This window comes from Rutilus rutilus, assembly GCF_951802725.1.
Source record: "Rutilus rutilus genome assembly, chromosome: 3".
NCBI lineage: Eukaryota > Metazoa > Chordata > Actinopteri > Cypriniformes > Leuciscidae > Rutilus > Rutilus rutilus.
In genome coordinates this window covers 20,870,174-20,893,054 of record NC_140211.1, presented here as the reverse complement: position 1 = coordinate 20,893,054, position 22,881 = coordinate 20,870,174, and the positions used below count along the sequence as shown (strand labels likewise).

General features: G+C 37.6%; 1 protein-coding gene across 2 annotated transcripts; it reads right to left on the bottom strand.

The window, feature by feature from the left end:
- Positions 1-5,549: 5,549 nt before the first annotated feature.
- On the bottom strand, positions 5,550-12,743 carry pstpip1b (proline-serine-threonine phosphatase interacting protein 1b). Of its 2 annotated transcripts, XM_084406124.1 has the most exons (15): positions 12,192-12,743; positions 11,757-11,857; positions 11,608-11,682; positions 11,363-11,397; positions 11,171-11,277; positions 10,842-10,904; positions 10,146-10,250; positions 8,954-8,999; positions 8,414-8,493; positions 8,018-8,116; positions 7,834-7,930; positions 7,631-7,700; positions 6,716-6,750; positions 6,463-6,569; positions 5,550-6,152 (listed from the first exon to the last, which is right to left on the bottom strand). In XM_084406124.1, the coding sequence occupies exons 1-15, from the start codon at positions 12,219-12,221 to the stop codon at positions 5,967-5,969; spliced, it is 1,236 nt and encodes a 411-aa protein (XP_084262250.1). In that variant the 5' UTR covers positions 12,222-12,743; the 3' UTR covers positions 5,550-5,966. The 2 variants fall into 2 exon arrangements, with proteins under 2 accessions (XP_084262250.1, XP_084262251.1); XM_084406125.1 differs by lacking the exon at positions 10,146-10,250 and having other exon boundaries at positions 5,818-6,152; positions 12,192-12,366.
- Between the last annotated feature and the right edge of the window lie 10,138 nt (positions 12,744-22,881).

Sequence of the window (22,881 nt, the reverse complement as noted above, 5' to 3'; positions counted from 1 at the left end):
TTTTTGACCAATTTCTTGACGTAATTTTGACATCAATTTGATGTCAAATTGACATCAAATGCCCACTGGGAATGCAGTATTCTACTTATAACAAAATGATTGAAGCCTCTATTTATTGCAATAAATAATGCAATCAATTTTCGGCAGACCATCACTTTTCGGCACGACACCGGCACATGAGCTGAGCCTGCATGAGCGGACCTAGAAGGAGATTGTCGCGGTTGTCAGACGACTCAACGTTGTCGGAAAAGGTGAGTTTGTGATGTATAACAAACGAACGATCATCATCAGGGTTCCAGACTGCGACCATTTTTTGAGAATGTGCGAGTTAAAATTTGATGTGGTCGCATTTGTGCAAGTGCATGGTCATGCATGTAGGCTACTACTCAGTTAAATTCACGCATGAATTTTCCTGCATTGAACTTGTTTTAGCGCCCGCCAAATTGATTTTTTGTCCCGCCAAAGTCTTATTTGATCGGTGAGTAATGTAGATGAACTGCTGCGCTTGTGACAGGAACAAGCAGAGAGAGAGAGAGAGAGAGAGAGAAAGAGAGAGAGAGAGAGAGAGAGAGAGAGACACCCGGTCGCGCGCGCGCACTCTCTCTCTTCGGAGACAGGCGAAAGTGTAAACAAGACACCGTCTCCAAACTAAACGGTGTCTTGCTCTCTCTCCCTCGCACATTTTAATCAAAATAAATCGACACGGTGGTAAAAGGTCGGAAGACCAAAAGTTTCATGTGGGGCATTTTTTTTCCTGAAATACCGCTGGGTGTGAATTGTGCTAAATAAGTTGCCTTATCTTCTCTGAAAAGCGTTCCGGACATTCAGCTGGCATAAAACAACACTTTAATAAAACGAAAACGAAAAGGAAAAAAAAAAAAACTATCCAGTGATGAAATGTTTTCTGTGTTGACAGAAATCTTGGATGTCCATGTCCTAACTGCTGGGATAATCACACAACGCGCATGACACGTCCAATACGCGAACTAATGACTCCATTGAACCGATTTATTTTAATGAATAGTTAAAACAACTGATCTTTCCAACAGTGAACTCAGTAGACGTCTGAATCGGTGTATAACTAATCAGTAACACTTTACAATAAGGTTCTATTTATTATATAAATAACATAAAAAGTACAGTTTGCTTACTCAAGCTTTAAAATAAATAAAACCATTTGTTTTTTAAAAAGCGTATTACTACATTTTTCCACACAGTGCTATCAAGAAGAATCGTTAAAGAATCGGATCAATAATCAGAATCGTTAGTGGCATTATATTGATAAAATCTGTGTTATTATTAGTAGTAGGCTAGTTAAGGTGATTGCGTGCTGTATTTCAGTGTTTTACTTCTTTGTGTATATATATTGTAATAAAGACCCTGTTATTCTCAGTCCTTCATATAGCCTGTGAGTTTTTTCAGGGGTGCCCTTTTTTCAGGTCAGAGCAACTGCCCCTCAAAATTCCTGTGCACGTCCCTGGTATTGATTGAAACACAAATATATGCTTTGGTTCTTACCCTTCTCTTTAATAACATACGAAGTTGAGTTTCTCCGTACAGTCTCTGTTCTCCCAACTTTTAGCTTTCAGGTTTCGAGATCCACAGTATTGGGCATTGGCAGGGCATACTGGCAGTTGAACCACATTTCCCAGAGATTCCCCACTCACCCAGAACCAGGAACCTGACAAGAAGCGCAAACCTGTCCACACACTGGGGGTTTGAGTGACTGCAGTCTTGTTTTGGGCTTGAAAGAGATGTAAACTGGTTGGCAGACAGGCCAAGTCAGAGTGTTCAGTTCTGCAGTGTTCTAATGCTTCCTCCCAGCTCTTGTTTTCCGTTACCAGAATCAGTTCAGGCTCCCACTTGTAACAGAAAAAAGGCATATTTTGATTACATCCGTAGTCCAACAATTCACCAGCTGAACTCTTGGTACAAAAGTCAGTGTCCGGGTCATTTGGTTGACCACTTTTCCATTTCTTAAAAGTCTCTTCACTTCCATCACTCCACACCCATTCACCGTTAGCAGAGGGCTTGCTCAGACCAACCCAGCTCTCTTGGAGCACTGGTAATACAGATTGTGTAATCTAATCTGATTTCAGATTCCTTTTTTCTTTTGAACAACCTATTTCCAGGATTTGATCCAATCTGGTAGCCGAGATCCGATCAGATTACTTTTGAACAACCGGTCCCGGGAGCAACATGGGGTTAAAGGGTTAGTTTATGCAAAAATGCACATTATGTCCCTGAGCAACATGGGATTAAAGAGTTAGTTTATGCAAAAATGAACATTATGTCCCTGAGCAACATGGATTAAAGGTTTGTTCACCCCAAAATGAAAATTCTGTCATTAATGACTCACCTTCATGTCGTTCCAAACCTGTAAGACTTTCATTCATCTTCAGAACACAAATACAATTATTTTTGATGAAACCTGAGAGCTTTCTGTCCCTCCATTGACAGTCTATGCAACTACCACTTTCAAGCCCCAGAAAGGTAGTAAAGACATCATAAAAGTAATCCATGTGACTCTAGTGGTTTATCTCTTATGAAGCATTTTCAAATTTACCACTTTATTTACAAAACATAAATCTCCAATGCACATTCACAAGAGCACCACAACGTATGTGTATTTCGTTGACACGAGAGCAGACGTTGTTGCGTGATCGCACGTTGGAGATTAATATTTTGTAAATAAATGTTTGTTTTTTTTTTTTGCACAAACAAAGCACTTGTGTCGCATAATGAAATTTATGTCAAACCACTGGAGTCACATAGATAACTTTAATGATGTCTTTACTACTTTTCTGAGGCTTGAAAGTGGTAGGCTGTCAACAGAGGGACAGAAAGCTCTCAGATTTCATTAAAAAAGAGCGTTATTTGTGTTCCGATGATGAAAGAAAGTCTTACAGGTGAAGGTGAGCCATTAATGACAGAATTTTTGGGTGAACTAACCCTTTAAATGTCTTATTTAGAGTCACAGTGGTGAAAGCTGAACTGAAACCAACTAATCCACTACAACACACCACATTAAATGTAATAGAAATAAGATATACTTGGTTCATACAGTTTACTTAATGCCCGAGCAACCTTAAAGGTGCTTACATTTACACATAGGTCACATGCAAACATTAGTTTATAATGAAAACACACACATATACACACACCGAAAACAAACCTAATGCAAAACGCATGTAAAAGTACAAGGCCAAATGGAAAATGACTCATTCACTGCAGAGAATGCCTTGATGACAATGAGAAATAATTCATATACAATATGTGGACAAAAGTATTGGGACACACCTATTATTTATTGAATTTAGGTGTTTCGATCAGACGCATTGCCACAGGTGTATAAAGTATAAAATCAAGCACATAGCCACGCAGTCTGCATTTACAAACATTTGTGAAAAAATGGGTCGTTCTGAAGCGCTCAGTGATTTCAAGCATGGGGCCACCTTTGCAATTAAGTCAATTAACTGTAGTGGTTTTATTGAAAAGTGGAAGCATTTAAGAACAGCCACAAAGAGGAAGACCACATAACGTTACAGAGTGGGATCACCGAGTGCTGAGGGTGAGTATAAGTCACCAACGCTCTGCTGATTCCATAGCTGAAGAGTTCTAAACTTCCACTGGCATTCATATATGCACAAAAACCATGCGGCGGGAGCCATGGCTGAGCAGCTGCATGCAAGCCTCACATCACCAAGTACAATGCCAAGCGTCGAATGGAGTGGTGTAAAGCACACCGCCACTGGACTCGTGGAAACGTGTTCTGTGCAGTGACGAATCATGCTTCTCCGTTTGGCAGTCTGACGGACTGGTCTGGGTTTGGCGAATGCAAGGAGAACGGTACTTGCATTACTGCATTCTGCCAACTGAACGTTGGTGGAGGATGGATAATGGTATGGGGCTGCTTTTCAAGGGTTGGGCTTGGCCTTGATATGGGAAATCTTAATGCTTCACCATACCAAGATATTTTGGACAATGCTATGCTTCCAACTTTGTGGGAACAGTTTGGGGAAGGCCCGTTTCATTTCCAGCGTCTGTGCCCTAGTGTACAAAGCAAGATGCATAAAGATATGGTAAAATTAGTTTAATGTGGGAGAACTTAACTGGTCCACAGAGAGCACTGACCTCAACCCCAAACACCTTTGGGATGAATTAGAATGGAGATTGCGTCGCGAGCCAGGCCTTCTCGTACAAAAACAATGCCTGACCTCAAATATAACTAACATGAAAGATACTGTACATTTCCTGAAAACAAGTCTCAAAGGTTTTATGTGTCAAAAGTGCAACAATATTGCAAACTGAAGTACTGAAAATTACGTTTTTTATAAATTTTGTAATTATTAAAATAGTAAATGAGCAAAAAAAAAAAAAGTGATGTTAACCTGCCAAAACTTCTTTTCCTCTTTTCTGTGGGCTTATCTCTTTCATTTGCCATTCCTGAGTAGAAAACAACTCTTCTCCTAAAACTAGGCAACCAAACTAAAAGAAATACTATTAAAAGTCAGAGAACATAATTCCGTTATATTCACTACATAAATGGCTACATGGTTTTTAAAAGAATCAACTGTCAGTGAAAGGAAATATGCAATGAAACAAAAAGGATTTGTATGCCCAGTATTTTGATATGTATGCAAAGTTTGAGTAACAATGTATGTCTTGTGTTAAGGCACTTAGTATTAAGAGTGGTATTCACATTTTAGGTATTTTAACATATAGAAACTGAGGGGTTAAGCATTTGTGATAATGAGGTCAGACATTTTACTGTCAAATGTAATGTATCCATGTTTTGCATGTCTATTGCACTCTTAAGATCTCAAGTAATTTTTCATCTTGTGTAAAATGTTTGCATGAATCTGTCTGCTCAGTTTGAAGGACCAAACCTAAAATAAATAAATGATTCAATGGGGTGTTTTAATTTAAATGTACACAGTTTAGTCCTAACATCAATCCATTCTCCAAACCACTCTGAAGAAAGAAAGAAAACTTGATTATTTGTTGATATGATGGGTTTGGGCAGTTATTGCATTATACTGCATGAGCAGTATTTATACTGTCAAACCAAAAATTATTCAGACACCAGATATCATTTTTGTTATTTTTTTAACTAGTAAGTGAGGGTGGCAAAATAAAGTAAACTGTGACATATTTTACCCAAAAATTATTCATACAGTGGACTACCAAAAATTATTCAGACACTTTGACCTAAATGAATATACATTTTGGTTTGACTGTATGTACCAACTATTTTGGGACTTTCTCCACTAGTGGTCGCCAACTGACAGTTTTCTAGTCTTATGTAGTTTTGGTCTCTTATATTAAATGTGCTGCTGTTTATATTCCATATTTTGGGTCATTTTATTCCATATTAGCAGTTGGGTAACACAAAAAACTACCAACAAAGTGACCGAATAGGCTCAAACCAATGTTTGCACATCTCTCATCTCACGATACTTCTGATCATATTACAGGGATGTCTTCAGTTGAATGTCTTTATGCTTTGCTAAAGCATATGGGTTTTGCATGTTTTGAGTGGACTTGAATGCAAATTAGGGCACATATTTATTTTGAATGGATTACTATGCTGTATACCAGACAAATAGGCCATGATAAACTATAGTAATTACGTAACAAAATTGTTAATACAAATTTTATACATATATTACAGTATACATATATATATATAAAAACTTTAGAATTCATAATTCTAAAACAACACAATTTTTTGTATTATACAACTTCTGACTATAAACTATAAAAGCTAGATTAAACCTCATGTAGAATAGAATCATTATACAAACGGCTGCAGAATAACTTCCATTATTCATAATATAATTTTTTTTATGCCTGTGAAGAAAGCTAATATCTTTCATATTTCTAGTACACGTAAATGTATTCATTCTACATCAACTTGTAGGCTGAAATAATTTGCAGAGAATCTTAGTAAAACTTGCTAAATTCTATTTGATAGGATTACATTCAGGCTGAGTGGCAGCAAGATGTGTACTGTGCGGTGAGATTTTGGTCAAGTACGTTCCAGGGACCAGCCCAGATATTCCATCCCTCCACGCTCTCCACCACCCATCCTCGCCTTGCTCAGTTATTGTCACAACTTGTCCTTTACTGACAGACAGCTCGTCATCTTCCTAGAAAGGGCAGGGAATAGAGTACACAACTCTGTTTATCAGTCTGTAAGGCCTATAAACTTTGTTTATAAACCTATAAAGCTTTTTACTTTTTAAACTTTTCAACAAGGATGTCAGGCAAACTGTGTTGGTTAAAATTACACTTATCAGGGTTTTTTTTACACTTTACATGTTTTATTTACTTCCTCTAAATCAAATTTCTCTAAATCAAACACTAAGTATTACTAGTAACAACAAATACTTGAACAAGTTTGTATCTCTGGGATAACAACTAACTATAAATAAATACATTGATACTGTATTTATTTACCTGAGCTTTAAAATCATATAACACCATGTACTTTTCCTCAGTTCCTCCTCCCCTTTGTTGAGCCGGTGTATATGTTCCACTCAAATTACTGCCAGCTTCAGGGCAGCCTGTGATGTAAGGACAGCGGTGCTCAATGCTCCACATTCAACTACTTGACTTCACTAAAATTCCTTGTGAATTTAGTTTAATGCTCTTTGCATAATGTCTTAAAGCATAAACTATAAGTTTAAGACTTCAGAGAAGGAATACTGACCACTAGAAGGTATCCTTGGAAGCAGGACAGATAATCTGTAGACAGTTCAGATATGAAAGAGTTTCACGATCAAGTTTCAAAGAACAAAAATGTCTTAAAGTCCCCCTGTGGTGAAAATCAAGTTTTTAATGTTGTTTATGTCTATGTGGTGTTTTTATTGTGCTTAACAAACCATGTGCAAATTCATAAATCAACATCATTGCTGAGTATTTTCTCCTTAAAACTGCAGTGAACCAAAGACAGCCTTAAAAGCACGGTTTGAAATCGCTAGTTTTTCCCGACATCAAAAACTACCTTGTAACCAATCACGTCAACGTGCCGGCGGGCTTTAGCATATCATTAATGCGAACCAGTAGGGGGGTCTATATTATCTCAATATTTTTTTGTTGATATGAAAAATTGGGTAGATTTAGCAATATAGCGGGTCTATGATGTATATTACGATGTTATGATGAACTATATGCCCTTCTCCACTGACATTCTGAGTTCTTCAAAGCGTTTCTGATTATTGTTAGAAGGCAGACTGAGATGGCGAACGGGAACATTGTTTGTGTAATATTAACCAACACATTAGTAGCTGTTTAATAACATAGTCAAGCAAAAGGCAAATCATATTAATTACCGTCATGTGTCCAACATTGTAAAGAGCGATACCATTGTGCAGCTTTAACCTCAGTAAGTTGGCCGAGTAAATCTGTGAGCGGGCGCGAGTGAGAGGAGGCGGGGCTAATTAGCATATTCATGGAGCCACATAAACTAAATGAAGCAAGGGTGTCGAGTTACATTCAAGCTACTTTTTTCCACAGGAAAAAAACATTTAAATGTAATTTTAGTGATCAAAGATGAGTTTTAAGGGGGATAAAATTATTGACTACAGGGGGACTTTAACTCATTCTTAATTATTCAGACATTCACCTGTTCGTTTCAACCCTCCCGACTCCTCCATTGGTGTCCACGTCAGAGTAACACTGAAACTCAATGGGAGCTGAAGAGAGATGGAGGAGTGACTGTCAATTTATGTAGCATTTCTTAAAAGCATCACATCATCCTATGTCAACTCTTCAAACAGACAGCTGATACATTTCTGAAGAAAATCTGGATAAATGTGATGAATTTACGTGGGGGGCGACATCCAGTCTTTTTCATCTTAATGAAACAGTTGTTGTCAGTGATGATGTCGCACTGCTCAAGAATCTTCCTTACTTCCTCATAGCACTACAAAAGAAAATAGTTAAAATTGTAAATGTAAACAGCATTTAGCTAGGCTTGTAATTATAAAGATAGACAAAGGAGGACATTTACATCATCGTCCCGGACGCATTGAATCGAAAGCAGATTGCAATGATCCCATAACACACAGCGCAAGATATTAATGCGCTCAGACTCCTGCTGCTGAAACACCTAGAAAACGACACAAAAATTACAAAACATCTTGTTTCTTTTGTAAAATGTTGGATGTAACTTCCTTTTGAAACAAACCCAGAAATTTTTTTACAACTATTTTCGGCAATGACATTTTCCTGACTTATTTAAATCTTTGTTCTACATCAGTCACTTCAACGTCGGAGTGCTATGACTGCTTATCACATGCCTATGAGATTGTGTGATATCTTACTTAGTCATCACCCTAAAGAAATCATGAAGTTTTGCTTATTTCTGCATACACTCCTTCTGCTTACATGTATACACGTTCTTTACCTCACATGCACTCCTGTATGTGCTCTCCCAGTCCTGGGAAGTTTTCTCTAGTTGATCAACATTCCATCTGTATTGCTTTTCTGAACCAGCAAAGGAAATAAAATGAAGTCAGCTCTTCATTATCATTAACATGTCACAAATAGCTACTGCTTCACTTACAAAGTTTGGACATTTCCAGATATATCTCAAGCTCTCATATCTACATCACTGTTCAATAGTTTGGGCTCAGAAAGATTTTTTTTTTTTTAAATAAGAAATAAATACTTTTATTTAATTTTAATTGTTATACTTTCTAAGAATCCAGAAAAATGTGTCATGGTTTCCACAAAAATATTAAGCATTTTTAAAATAATAAAAAATGGATCTTGAGCACCATATCAACATATTAAAATGATTTTTGAAGGATCATGTACTTTCATCAACACTTATGCTTTCAGACATATTAATGTTCATCTTAACAAACATACACAGACATTACATTGCATTTATCTTCCTTCTGCCAGCAGGATTATTACAACAGAGAAGTTTGTAAGCACGAACCTGCCAGGTTGGCTGCTTGCCTGCATAATCTGGCCCTGTTCATCACCTACAACATAGTACAACATAGATTGATAAATAGACAAATTCAGTATTTGGACCTGACCTGAAGTGTAAGTTTACACATTAGCAGTATCTGTAACATATCAGAACAAGATTCTATTCTAAAGAAATGAAAGTGATGCACTGTCTGATGGTATTAAGAGTTTCTTTCAACACTGAGGTCAAATGATGCCCAGTCAGACTGAAACAAGTTTAATCCTCATTTTGGCCTTACTGTGACCACAAACCTGCCATAGGTTATTTTTCACAACTGCCCAAAATTCCAGAATTAAAATGAACAGTTCTCTTTAGGAAGTGTTTGTAAAATATTTAAAGTCCCCCTGTAGTCAATACTTGTATCCCTTAAAACGCATCTTTGATCACCAAAATGTTTTTTTTTTAACATATTTTAAAGTTTTTTTTCTTGAGAAAAAAAATGTGTCATGCCTTAAAATAGCTTGAATGTAACTCTACACCCTTGCTTCACTTAGTATACGAGACCCCGTGAATCCACTCAATCGCACCAGCTCGGAGATGCACAGGCTGAGGTTAAAGCTGCACAATGGTATCGCTCTTTACAACGTTGGACACATGACAGTAATTAATATGATTAGCTTTTTGGTTGACTACATTATCAAACAGCTAATAATGTGTTGCTAATGTTACACAAACCATGTTTACGTTCGCCATCTCAGTCTGCCTTCTTACAATCATTAGAAACGCTTTGAAGAACTCAGAATGTTGGTGGAGAAAGGCATATAGTTCATCATAACATTGTAATATACATCATATATATTGCTAAATGTACACGATTTTTCATATCAACAGAAAAATATACCAGGGCAGGACCTGGCTTCTCTTGAGACTCCCCTGCTTCAGAGAATAGTTAATGATATGCTAAAGAAGACATTACGGCACGTTGACGTGATTGGTTACAAGGTAGTTTGTGAGGTAAGAAACACAGGCGATTTCCAACTGCGTTTTTGAAACTGACTTTGGTTCACTGCAGTTTTAAGGGTTTGTCTTAAAGCATATTAAAAACCCCACATAGACATATAAACAACATAACATTTCACCACAGGGGGTCTTTAACTTAGTGTATTTTTAGTGTATAAAAAGTTATAGTATGTGTTAAATGTTTACGCCCTCACACCTTTTCTGATTGCCGGTGGGTGGAGGCGTTCACGTTTGTCTTCTTACCCACTGCTTGTTCAGCTTCATCAGCCTCCTTAAACCTCTGCTCATATAACCTTTTTGACTGTATAGGACATACAATAGATTCAAAGTGAGTAAAAGTGCAAGATAATCGAGAACAGGGAGGGGGGGTGTAGAGCTCTTTATGTGTGTCTAAAACGTATCTCACTATCTGTGGTGTTTCTGTGGTTGTACAGCACAGGAAGTTCAAGTCTTATTATATCCAGAGACAGCATGCATACCTTACCTACAAACCAACCAAGCTATTCTCTTTTTTTCTCTCATTCCTGTCATCGTCGGTTTCTATTTCACTTTTACTTTCCTACCTCTTTCTCTACACATTTCTTGGTGGTCAAAATAAATGTTTGAGTTAGTCTTCAAACCCTAAGCCAATGAACAAACCCTGCATTTATCTAATGTGTGCTGTCTAATCATGTCCAAATACATTCTGCAAACATAGTCACTGCATTCATGTTTCTTCTTTCAGTTTCTAACTCTCTTCCTCTTTCGGCTGATACTGAATTTTGGGTGGACCCTGAGAATGATGTTTCATTTATGCCCCGAACTACTAATGACAGTCATTTCTAAAATGGGAAACAAGAGGACCTAGGGTTGGAAAATAGATGCTTGTTTTAATCTCATTTACAGTACTTACCTCCATGGTCTTCTTGTGCAACACCATTTTAGGCTTCTGAAGTTTTTCAATAATCTCTTCAAGCTAATTAGGACAGAAAATAGATACAAGTTTCTATCTTTTATCAGTTGCATTATTCATTAATTAATTGGTGTTCACTCCTTACAAAATACAACAAATGGTGTCTAAGTTTATTTAAGTGATAATTTACAGCGTTTTTGTGCTCAAAAAGGAAAGTGCCAGCTTCCTTCCTCTATATTGAATAACCACAGCAACAACCATGGAAACATATCTTAAGTGCTGGGCTGTGTGCATAATTTGTCTTGATCATTTGATTGATTTATTTTTACCTTTTTTCTCTGTTCCCTCTGGTGTTCTCGAAACACCTCGATTTTGAGAACTTCCTCCTTTATCCTTTCAGATAGTTGGATGTGCAGGTTTCCTGCCTTCTCAATCTCTAGAAAACAATGCAACTCAAGTTGGGGACTCTAGCATTCAAGTATTTTTATAGGTGCGAGGCAAAAAGGAATAAAAGGAAATACCTGCTTTTAACTTGTCAAACGATGCCTTTAATGTTCTGAGTATAAAAAACAGATAGTGAAATGAGTACATGACACATACATTTCAGGCCTACCTTTGAATGCATACGTAGATAAAAAGTTTTATTTTAATATAAGGTAGGAATAGTTAAGTTATTCAGAAGTGGCATTCACTGAATCAACACATCATTTGAATTCAGAGTGTTTGAATTTGAATAAGTTTGCATGATATTCACAGACCAACTGACCCAATCTCGGTTTGACCTTCTGCCTTCCGAGCAATCGCCACCAGATCTCGTCCATACTTCTCCTCCGCCAGCGCTCTGTGAAGGAGAGCAGAAGTCACACACAAGACATTTATAGAGACACACAGACATAATTACCTCATTTTCCATACCTCATTTTCAACAGGTCTTCTACGTCTTTGCACATATGCCTGCCATCATGTAACCTCTGCAATATGGCATCATAACCCGACTGATCCATAAAGTCTGTACCCTAAAAAGACACCAAACATGCAACCTAATGACACTATGCAGTGGGGAACTGTTAAAAACAAGTAAACAATTAAATATTAAAATGTTCTTGAATAGGACTTTGCAAGATTATAGTTTTAAATTTAACTGCTCTTAAAACGTGACGTTAATAAAAGGAAATAAGCCTACACCCTATAAAACAAGTGCAAGTTTTATTAGAGTGGAAATTTTTACTAGTTCAATTCAGAAAACACAAAAAAATCCATTATTCTTGAAATGGAACTATAGGAAGTTGTATTCCCCGTAGTAAGAATTTTTACTTAAGCGTGAGAGGCTTACTATAAACAATAACTTACCCAAAAGGCATCGCAGAACAGTAAAGCCATCTTGAATGTTTAGTCCTCAGAAGTGTCTCCTGAACACCCACCGACAAACCCCGCTGAGACAGATTACATTAAAGTTGCTGTAAAAGTTGAAGAAACACACGCTACAGAGGCAACAGTCAAATGAAAAGTTTGAAACGAGGAAGAAACTGCGTGGCGGTTTCAGCTGGTCAACTTTGATCTCTTGACGTCTATGCTCTTTGAAAGAGGAAGAATCATGTTGATGTCACTGTTTTAAACGGTTCAGCACGCAATTTCTACAGAGATGACAATGAAATTGGCTTAACGATCAAACGACCTGATAAAATAGGCCTACAGTTAGTTCAAACAGTCTATGTTTACGATTTTATTTCAACAGTAAACATTTGTTAGGGGATTAGGTATTTTTCATATATAGTTAGGACGATATTAAGGAACAAAGCAAAACAAGCTTAAATCGGTATAAAGCGGCAGTAAAAAAAATCGCCGTTGAATGCCAATGTGAACAAAAATCTGTGCTCTCGTTTCTTTTCCATTATCACTGTCCTGGCTGGCTGGCTCTCCTTTTTCTGGGCGAAGAATTGCTATAACACACTTAAGCCAAAAGAGGGAGACACAACCCTCCAAATCTGAAAGAGTGTAGGCTAGTGTGGCTGTGGGGTAGGTTACTTCAGATCAGACTTCACCTGGCTCAACAATGAGAAACCGATCAAGTGTCTGGGTGCAGCAAGCATCACACTTTGGATCAATATAGGCCTACAGTGTGAAAATTTAAACAGCCTCTTTGCAAAGAGGAGGTCCTAAAAGCATGCCTTGTCTGTGCGCACGTGCAACAAGATGTAGCCTACGTGTGTTGTTGATGATGATAATGGAAGTAACACTTACAGGTTTGATCAGGTTTTAATCTGTGAATAAATCAAGTATATAGTATAAATAATTAACAAATGAAATATACTAAGAAATTTCAAAAATGCTGAAATGTTTAAAATGTTTGTGACGGTCAGGTTTAAGGGATAGAAAATATCATTATCTCACTATAAAACATAAGTCAACGCTTATGAGTGTAGAACAGTTTGCGGTATGCATTTCAGTTCCCTTTCGATACGGGTCACACTGTATGAATTTGGCCACGATTTGACCATCTGACTCTGAGACAAATTTTGCAAATCCTAAAAGATTCCTCTGTTTGACATGTTCACCGACAGCCGATGACCGCTGCGATAACATTTGACCTCCGAGGCTCCGACGAAATTCTGCATGTCAGAAGATTTGACTCACAGTGCAGTGTGACTCCTACGACGACCGTCAAATTGTCTTTGTTTTTCAAGACAAGCCATGATCAAAATTAACGTTAGAGATTTCTTTGTAGCCACCATTTCAGTCCCGTGTGTTATGCAGCTCACCGAACGCGTCATTGATTGATGATGTGAAACTCCGGACAAGTTATCTTGCGTGCGTCCGTTTTTAACACATCTTGACTGTCGAACAGTCTGATATTTATGACAACTCAGATCTTGCAGTGTGACATGGATTACATCAGTGATCATGTTCGTACAGTCTGACAAGCAACAATTGTAAAGGACTGTGATAAACTGCACAGTGTGCACCTGGAGTCGCATTGCATCAGTGATGCGCATGGGGAAAAACAGATCACCTGCACAGACAAATGGCAATGGCTCTTTAGCCAGCCAAATTGGGTGGGGCCGACTGCCTATTTAATTCTCCTTCAGCGCCTCACCCCCACACGGTTCCATCTTGGGACCTGTCCACAGTCCTGAGGGCACTCTGAGGCCCTCCGTTTGAGCCACTTGCATCGGCTGACCTTCGGCCTCTCTCGCTGAAGCCCCTCGAGTTCAAGCCTAATGACAGTAAATTTGTCCTTTGACCAAGAAGAGGCTATGTGCATAAGGTGCTTTCCACGCCCTTTAGAGCACAGGTCATAATGCTCTCTGCTCTTCCTTCCACTGAGGATGAGCAGGTGCCACACCTACTCTGCCCAGTCTGGGCACTATAGGGTATACATTGAGCCCTAGCCAGTTCCAGCAGTCAGTTCAACTATTTGTGTGCTTTGGAGACTGCTCAAAGGGGCTGCCAGTTACGAAGCAGACCATCTCATTGGATAGTGGACACGAAAGAGCTGGGTTATAAGTCCCTGGGCTTGCAGTGCCTTAAAGAGGTGAGGGCCCACTCCACCAGGGGAATGGCCTCCTCTTCCGCTTAGTCTAGCGGAGTGTCCATTGCCGGCTGGTCCTCGCCGTCCACCTTTGCCAGGTTTTACAAATTGGACGTCCCTGCTCTTCAGGCACAGATATTGTCCGCTCCTGACCCTAGACTGTTTTGCTGGACAAACCTTTTATGTCCCTATCTCTCATGTAGCCTGCTATGGGGCCCTTGTCACCAAGCGCCCCCAGGCTACGGGCTCACATAACAGCCTTCCGTTCTGCGCTAGTAGCATGGCCCTTTGAATTGCGTTCCCCATATGTGTCAGGTGCTGACGTAATGTGAGTGAACTGTATTGAAAGGGAACATTTCGGTTACTAACGTAATCTTGGTTCTCTGAGATAACGGGAACGAACATTGCATAACTTGCCATGCTACTGTGCCTGCACATGAGTCGACGCTGCTGCTCAGTCAAAAAATTCTGATGAAAATGGCTTTCTTAAATAGGCAGTCGGCCCCACCCCATTACTGACACAATGCTCGGTCCCATTATCTTGGGGAACCAAGGTTATGTTAGTAACCAAAACGTTTTTTTCCAATCGCTAGGACACATTTCTCAATACTTGGGTCACTTTTTTAAAACTCTTCACATAGTTCTCCTTACCAGCTTTCAGCTTTTCACATTCAAAATGCATGAAAACTACCAAAACATTTAATATGTCTCAATTGTATCTCATTCCTAACAATAGCAAAGGTTGTCATCCAACAAATACTTTGTCACTCATAAAACAATGATCTAAAAACACTAACAACAGGTAGTATTACACACTGATTTCTTTTGTAAAATTTCTTTACAAAATCAAGAATGACACTCAAGTCTCAACTGTTTGTAATTCACTGCAGTTTGTTACATTTTCCATGTTTACATTACAGTAAAAAATTCCTAAGTTGTCCCTTTTGTAGCCTATAGATGGTAATGAAATTGAAAGACACCTGTGCAGGTTGATTTTACGACACTGAAGCTTATTGTTTTCAGAGAAACACGCAATCAACGAAAAACGAAGCCTCACTTTCTTTCCAGTCACGTTAATGCTTCATTTGTGTGTCGGAATGTTTGTAGGAAAACTTAACATTTAGCGTTGCAGAGAACGTGACAGACATCATAATAAAACGAGAATCAACACTGGCTTGGCTTTTCGAGATGATGAGAACTAAGAATTTTTTTTTATAACAGTAAGCGCTCTATTCATGTAGTCGCAATATTATATTGTGTCATGTTTATGCAGTAGGCCTACATAAAGTATTAAATGAAAACATCTCTGAAACGTCAGTGTATTTGACAAATATTGCATATAAAGTATGCAAACAACACATGAGCACTACGGGAAGCAGAAAGTGTCAGAATTCACACTTTTTTTTTTAGCTCCTTCCCTACTGATGTCGAACGCACTTTTCATCTCAAGCCTACTGCAGAGCAAATGGGTGGAGCTTACGTCTAGGAAGTGAATGTAATATCCAACGACCACACCCTAACCACAACTCCATCCCTCCACCCCATTAGACGTCCATGGAGGTGGAGCTGAATGTCATTTGACTCTGCAGTGAGCACCACTTGAGCTCACTACCAAAACAATGTTCTTCCACTAAATGCATGCAGTTTGGTTTTTAACCGCTTGAGTGCCAAAAGGATTTATGTTGAACAGTTTTGAGTAAATGAACATGCAAATTGGACTTTAGCTAAAGAGTTTTGGTGGTGGTTGTGTCTGAGTGAGAAAATAATTTATGAAATTTGAAAGTGCATTGAATGCATTTTGTGCCAAGGCCAAATGATCCACAGTTTGGTCCATATAGACTGCTGTTGTGCACAGTCTGCACACTGTGTGAATTGTTTTGAAAAAGTGACCCAAGTATTGAGAAATGTGTCCCAGCGATTGTAAAAAAAAACAAAAAAACAGTCATATGCAACCTGCTCACTGGTTGACAGATTTGTAGTTTTATTTTCTTCAGCACTTATAATAAGTTAAACCAGCTGGACAATTTCAGATTTAGGAATGGAGGAGGAGGGTGGGGGTGTAGATTTTTAGATGGAGGGTAGAAGGAAAGAGAACCTTCCTAATGTTACTGTGTAATAATCACACATTAATTAACTACACTACACAGTCAATGCAACCAGTTCAACATTTCTCAGTTATTATTATTAGGCCTACCACTGTAAAAAAAAGAAAAAAAGTGTTGTCTGGTAACCAAAAAAAATAGTTTTTTTTTTTTCAATTAGTTGATTTTGAACAATTAAAAATTTAATATTTAGATTGTGGCAACATCTAAATATGATATAATGTAACAACCTTTCTTCATTACAACGAAAAGAGCATTTTTAAAGAGCATTGTTAGATCAGGTAAAATATCATTTTACCAAGCTACCTACCAGCTCATTGGTAGCTTGATATGGGTATGCGCTTGGCAATATCCTTTCTGTTTGTCCTTGTGTGTGGAGGAGATTGTGAGTACAGGCAGCATGCACTTGTGAATATTTATATATTTACATAGTTATGTATTTATGTATTTATAGACATAAGAAGAAGTATGCATAACTGCTGTTGAGCTATGTGGTGGTGTACATAATTATCGATTGATGTGATGAACAGTGTGGTGGTGGTTTGTGTGTGTGCGTGTATTGATTGTTCTGTTATGCAGTATGATGCTGATTGTGGCATTGTTGACTGCTTGCGGTCACCACAGCAGGCAAGAGGATTGTGGTTAGGCTGCAGAGTCAGACAGACTGACGTAGTGTGTGTGTGTGTGTGTGTGTGTGTGTGTGTGTGTGTGTGTGTGTGTGTTGAATGTCATTTTTGGTACCATTTTTTGTGTCTGGTTTCACATGTATTTGCAGTAAGAACATGTTCAATTAGAGTATACTGTGAAAACGTGTATTTGCTGCCCTATTTCTACCCTTATCAACATGTCTTTTGTTCAGTTATGTTGGTGTAACCTAATACAGTTGGGTTGATTTATTTATATTTCTTATAAATGTATTTATATTTATTATAGAATGTACATTTCATTTGGACAAATCCGCTAGTTTACATGACGTGCATTTTTAGGTTACTTAAATATTATACTTGTTATAACTGATTTGACATAGATGTCTTTTTTACAGAGTGCACAATACAAATCAAAACAAAATAATTTGCTTACAGAAATGTATGTAAAATATATAAATAATTGATTATAAAATACTCAAATATAATGAGTATATAAATGTTGTTAATATTAAATTTTTTAAATATATTTCAGCCAGAGCACTAGTAACTGGCTACAATTGTCTTTTTAGGGGTAGCAATACACATTTTTCCAGTATTGGTCATTGTAAAGATATATTGAGTAAACTTCCTACACTTTAACAGGAGCTTGATATTAAAATCTCCAGAAATAGGAACTCATAATCCTCACCATTGCTACCTAGCCATCATTTACACAATATGTTATTTGAGGCTTCATTCCTAGATAGTAAAGTGTCCTTGCAGATGACAAAGTGTTTCAATGAAATAGTAGTATCTCTGGGTGTGTCTGTGTCCTTTGCAGGTGTATTTTTATCATAATCGATCTGGATTTCCTCTCTTTCAAGACATCAGGGATGACCTTCAGAGTAGGAGGGGTTCACAAATACATACAGGTTTGGTGCCAGCCCTGCATGAGATGAATGAACTGCTACCGCAAAACACTAGAACACGCTAGCAGCAAACACACACCCATATTGTTCCCTATCCTGTCACAATCATACACATTTTCTTGCAGTGATTAACATCAACACCTTCTCAGATGCTTTTGGGTTTCCAGCTGGCCTGCAGGTGCTCTATATGTTTGTTTGTGTGTGTGTGTGTGTGTGTGTGTGTGTGTGTGTGTGTGTGTATTGACGCGCTTGCTTCCCTTGGGCTGTGTTTGCTGGTGTAGTGTATCAGTGGGGCAGCAGCGTGGCGCCATCCGTCCTGCTCCCACCACCAGCCCTCAGAATGCATTACACACCAATCGAACACAGCCATTCAGATAACTCCACTTTTACCTACTGGACAGCACTGCTGTTAGGAGCTTTTGTCCAGCCTCTCTCTCCCCCTCTCGTCCTGTGCATTTTCTGTTGAAAGGATCATGTTACACAAGCTGTGGAGACCACCTCAGTGAGAGTTTGTGAGTGGCTATAAAACACACACACACACACACACACAGAGAGAGAGAGTAGCAGTCTTATTAGTAGTCGAACAGGTGATTCAGTGGATACAGATTTATTTAGTCTCCTCCCAAACATCATTTTAACTGCTTCTGTCAAATTTGGGAATACTCGTTATAGTTTGATTTCAAAGATTGTCATAGATTGCATGTCATAGATGGCTGACTTTCATTAAATGGATAAAAACAGGTTAAAATCTTCTTCAGAATCGCTTCTTTTAAGTTATGCAAAAGAAAAAGTCATACAGGTTTGGAATCATGACAGAATTAAAAATTGTGGGTAAACTTTTGCTTTGAGGCCTCATTAGTGAAATATGATAAGTACCTGCATTACTTTTAATACCTTTAATGCTTTTATAATGCATTTGTAACAATGTTCAGGTTCAGGAAAGAAGGAGGCGGGAACTGGCAAACGTTCAACTTAACTTTAATTATACAAAATAAACCAATAACAAAACAAAAGTAAAGTGGTAGCTAGCCGGATGACTGGTGAATAAACTTAAACAAAACAACAACATAAAGTCCAGGCCTGGTCCTTTCTTGTCTTCCACTGTCATAACTCCTCCTTTTATCCTTCCAGAGCTCCTCTGTGGGACTCGAGACCGGTGTGACGCGCAGGTGACGTTCATTAACAATTGTGCCACCGACCTCGCTCAGTTTCCACAGCTCTTGGCCCCGCCTACTTGCCACAGCGTTATATGTTAATAATGCTTTTGCATTATGTGGAATACTGTGGTTCATTAGGGTCATCATGGTACTAGAGATAACTAGCACATAGTTTTAATGAAATATCATAACAATAGAGAAGAAAGCTGTCAGTTAAGACAACTTCACATTTCAGGTTGACTAAACTTAGAATGCAGCATGAACACGTACTTTAAGTTTAACCAACAAGTTTTTTTTTCAATGTATCTTCTTTAATTACCGGTACATGGCAAATACTTTTATTCTCTGGCTCCACGTATGAGGAAGCAATGTTTACTTGAGAGACTGCCTGATGAAGATGGATAGTGAGCAGTTAGTAAGTCAGATACTCACTGTTGTTTCTAAATATTAAAAGAAGGATGTGGGGCTTTGCACTGATCCAGATCCAGTCCTTAATATAAACTGCAGGCAATGCATATTCATATATTCATGCTACTTTGTCTTAATGCAGGTACATAAGCTCTGGATGTGGTGAGACATGTTCACAAGACTTGACGTGTGTTGCTAAGTGATTGAGATAAGCGGTGTGCTGTGACCTTTGCTGCCAGTGTGCTTGTGCCCTCCTGCAGACAAGGGGCTTGAGATATCTTATGCCTCAGTCACACCAGGAAGTCGACCAGAATAGCTCTCAACGTGTGAATGAGACTGATGAGTTTGTTCCGGACTGTCAGTAATGTATGTGTGTGTGTGTGTGTGTGTGTGTGTGTGTGTGTGTGTGTGTGTGCGTGTTAGTACAGTATGTTTGTCAGAGGTGTGAAAAAACACATGGCTCAGCATTGTTTTAGGATTATTGATTAAAAGTGCATTGGCATTTCAGTTAAAATAAGGTATAATTTTATTTATCAATTGTTTACCAATTGTTAATCAATTGTTATAAAAAAAAGTCTGCACAATTGAGCTCCCAAGAACACTTTAGTTATGATCTCCTCTAACATATAAATTATTACAAACATAATTTTAGATAAAATGTATCCTTTATGTTACTTAAATATGTATGTATTATTAAATATGTATGAGCGGGGTCCAAAAGTCTGAGACCACATTGGAAAGCTTGGATTCAAATTATAAATGAAATCAATTTAGAAACCATCAATGTAAAAACAGAAAGTTTCAGAATTAAAAAAAAAATATATATATATATATAGGCTATATATATATATATATATATATATATATATATATATATATATATATATATATATATATATATTAGTGCTGGGAAAAAATTAATCGCGATTAATCGCATCCAAAATAAAAGTTTGTGTTTGCATATTATATGTGTGTGTACTGTGTATAATTATTTTGTATATATAAATACACACATATGCATGCATGTATTTTAGAAATATTTGCATGTATATACTGTATATAAATTTATACATAATTTATATTATATATAAATATAAATAATTTATATATAAATAAATAAAAACCTTAAATATATACATGCATATGTGTGTATTTATATATACAAAATAATTATACACAGTACACACACATATATTATGCAAACACAAACTTTTATTTTGGATGCGATTAATCGCGATTAATTTTTTCCCAGCCCTAATACATATATTTATAGGCCTATATATATATATACAAAGAAGTAACATTTTTCAAAAAAGGTCAAAACAGTCTGTTAAATTAAAGAAAATGTAAAATAGAAACGTTTTTAGAAGTCCACTGTATAAAATAATACACATTTCAACTTATTTTCAGGCAGGTTTATTGTGATGAACCCTTTATAAAAACTTCTTTTTTTTTATTGTTATTTGGTGTGGTGTGTGGCTTTTTGAAGCACGTTTAATTGTATAAACACTTAGTGCTGAAAATCATGTTCTATATTGATATCCCTATGAAAACCGATCCCTCAGGAAGTATAGCCTAGATATTGATCAGGATTATCCTTTACTCGATTGGACCACGATTGCCAGCTGGGCTCTGTGTGAACTGTTTTGATTTGTGCGTTTACTGTATATGTGTGGTTAGTGTTTGTTTAATTTTGAAGGATCATTTTCAGAATTATTATTATTTTTTTATTTTTTTTGCAGTGATATTAGTTGGTTGGACAGTTGTGCTAAAGATAAACAAATAGAAGAAACTGCAAATCTGCCCAAACTGCCCTATTAAGGACACACTCTCACAAATACACACACTCACTGTCGGTCATGTATGAATAATTCAGCTGATGATAGATGGATCAGTTTGAGTGATATCCTGAGGGCTGTGTGATCATTGATCGCTCTGTTAGAAGGCATAAGATTGGCTCATCTCTTAACAAGTGTGTGTATTTGTCTGTGCCTGCCTACGTTTATATCTGCTTATTTAATTATCTTTTTAATTGATTATAAGCAAAAAACTCCTGCACCTTTTATATTTCGGCCATAAAGGAGGCCTATCTTTACGTGATATCTTATCTTTGCGTGAGGCCTATGGTGGTAACTCTTTATCATTCACATTTGTGCATATACCCTGTATATCATACCGTGAATATGTGGATGTGTGTGTCTCAGATGAGCAAATATTATCTGTGTTCTTGTTGTCAAGTCCAGTGTTCCTCTCTGGCTCGAGTTTCCCGTCATGTGATGTAAGGCTCTCTGGATCAATGATTCAGCTGGGGGTGTTGCGTATGTGAGCTCACTGGTCCTATTCCTTTGCTTCTAATTCTTTAATATTATTATATTTTTCGACCTTACAATCATTGCAAAGTTCATTTTCATTGCATGTTTTGATCATTTATAGGAAAGCATGGAAGATATACAATAGGGTTTCATAGGGTGAATGGATTTGAGACATTACAGGCACCAAACTGTCTTTGTGAGCACAGCCACTCATGAAGTCAGCATGAAATTGCGGTAGGGTTTTCTTTACTATTGTGATGTGTATATCGAAGTGAAACGGCTTCTTTAAAAAAGTCTAGGGCAGGACTTAATTTTGTCCATGGGGAATTGATTGGATGGTTGGATCGTTGTGGTTTGCTATTTCTGTGATGTCATGTGAGTGACAGGTTGTCCCGCCCTCACGCCAGTAAACACGTCATCAGAGAGGAGAAGAGATAATGCTGCAAGGTTATTTTGAATAAAGATTATGAGGGCACATTCATTTTAAAAAATAATAATGTGCACGGATAATTTTTTTTATAATAAATACTGCAATATTCTCTGTAAAACAAGTCAGTTTTGATTTCATGGTGACTTTTAATGTCACCAAGCATATTTTTTTACCCACTGTGCCATGGTTAACTGCCATTATTTCACATGCTTTTATGCATGATGATTCTATGCAAACCAACCACTGTGTGTGCAAATGTTTCCTCTTTTCTTCTTTCTCATCTCTCTTTGTGTAAGTGTTCGTAACATGTTCCTGTTCATGATGCAAGTCTGTGTGACAGGTCACATAACCAGACTCAATGATTCTTCAGAGGCGGTAATATGCTGTTGACTGGGGCACTTAATGATATGTCATCCTGTGGTCTACAGTCTCTTTCTCTCTCTCTCTCTCCCTTCCTGCCACAGGTATTCAGATTTCACCTCCTAAAACCACCTTGTCATCATTTACTCCTCACTGAGATAATCACTCCTAGTTTGTAGTCAAACAG

Coding starts and splice junctions, on each gene's coding strand:
- pstpip1b (XM_084406124.1), bottom strand. CDS start 12,221: ATGGCTTTACTGTTCTGCGATGCCTTTTGG. Junction 11,398..11,607: donor GAAGGTCAAACCGAGATTGG/GTCAGTTGGTCT, acceptor TTTTATACTCAG/AACATTAAAGGCATCGTTTG. Junction 7,931..8,017: donor AATGCGTCCGGGACGATGAT/GTAAATGTCCTC, acceptor TTTCTTTTGTAG/TGCTATGAGGAAGTAAGGAA.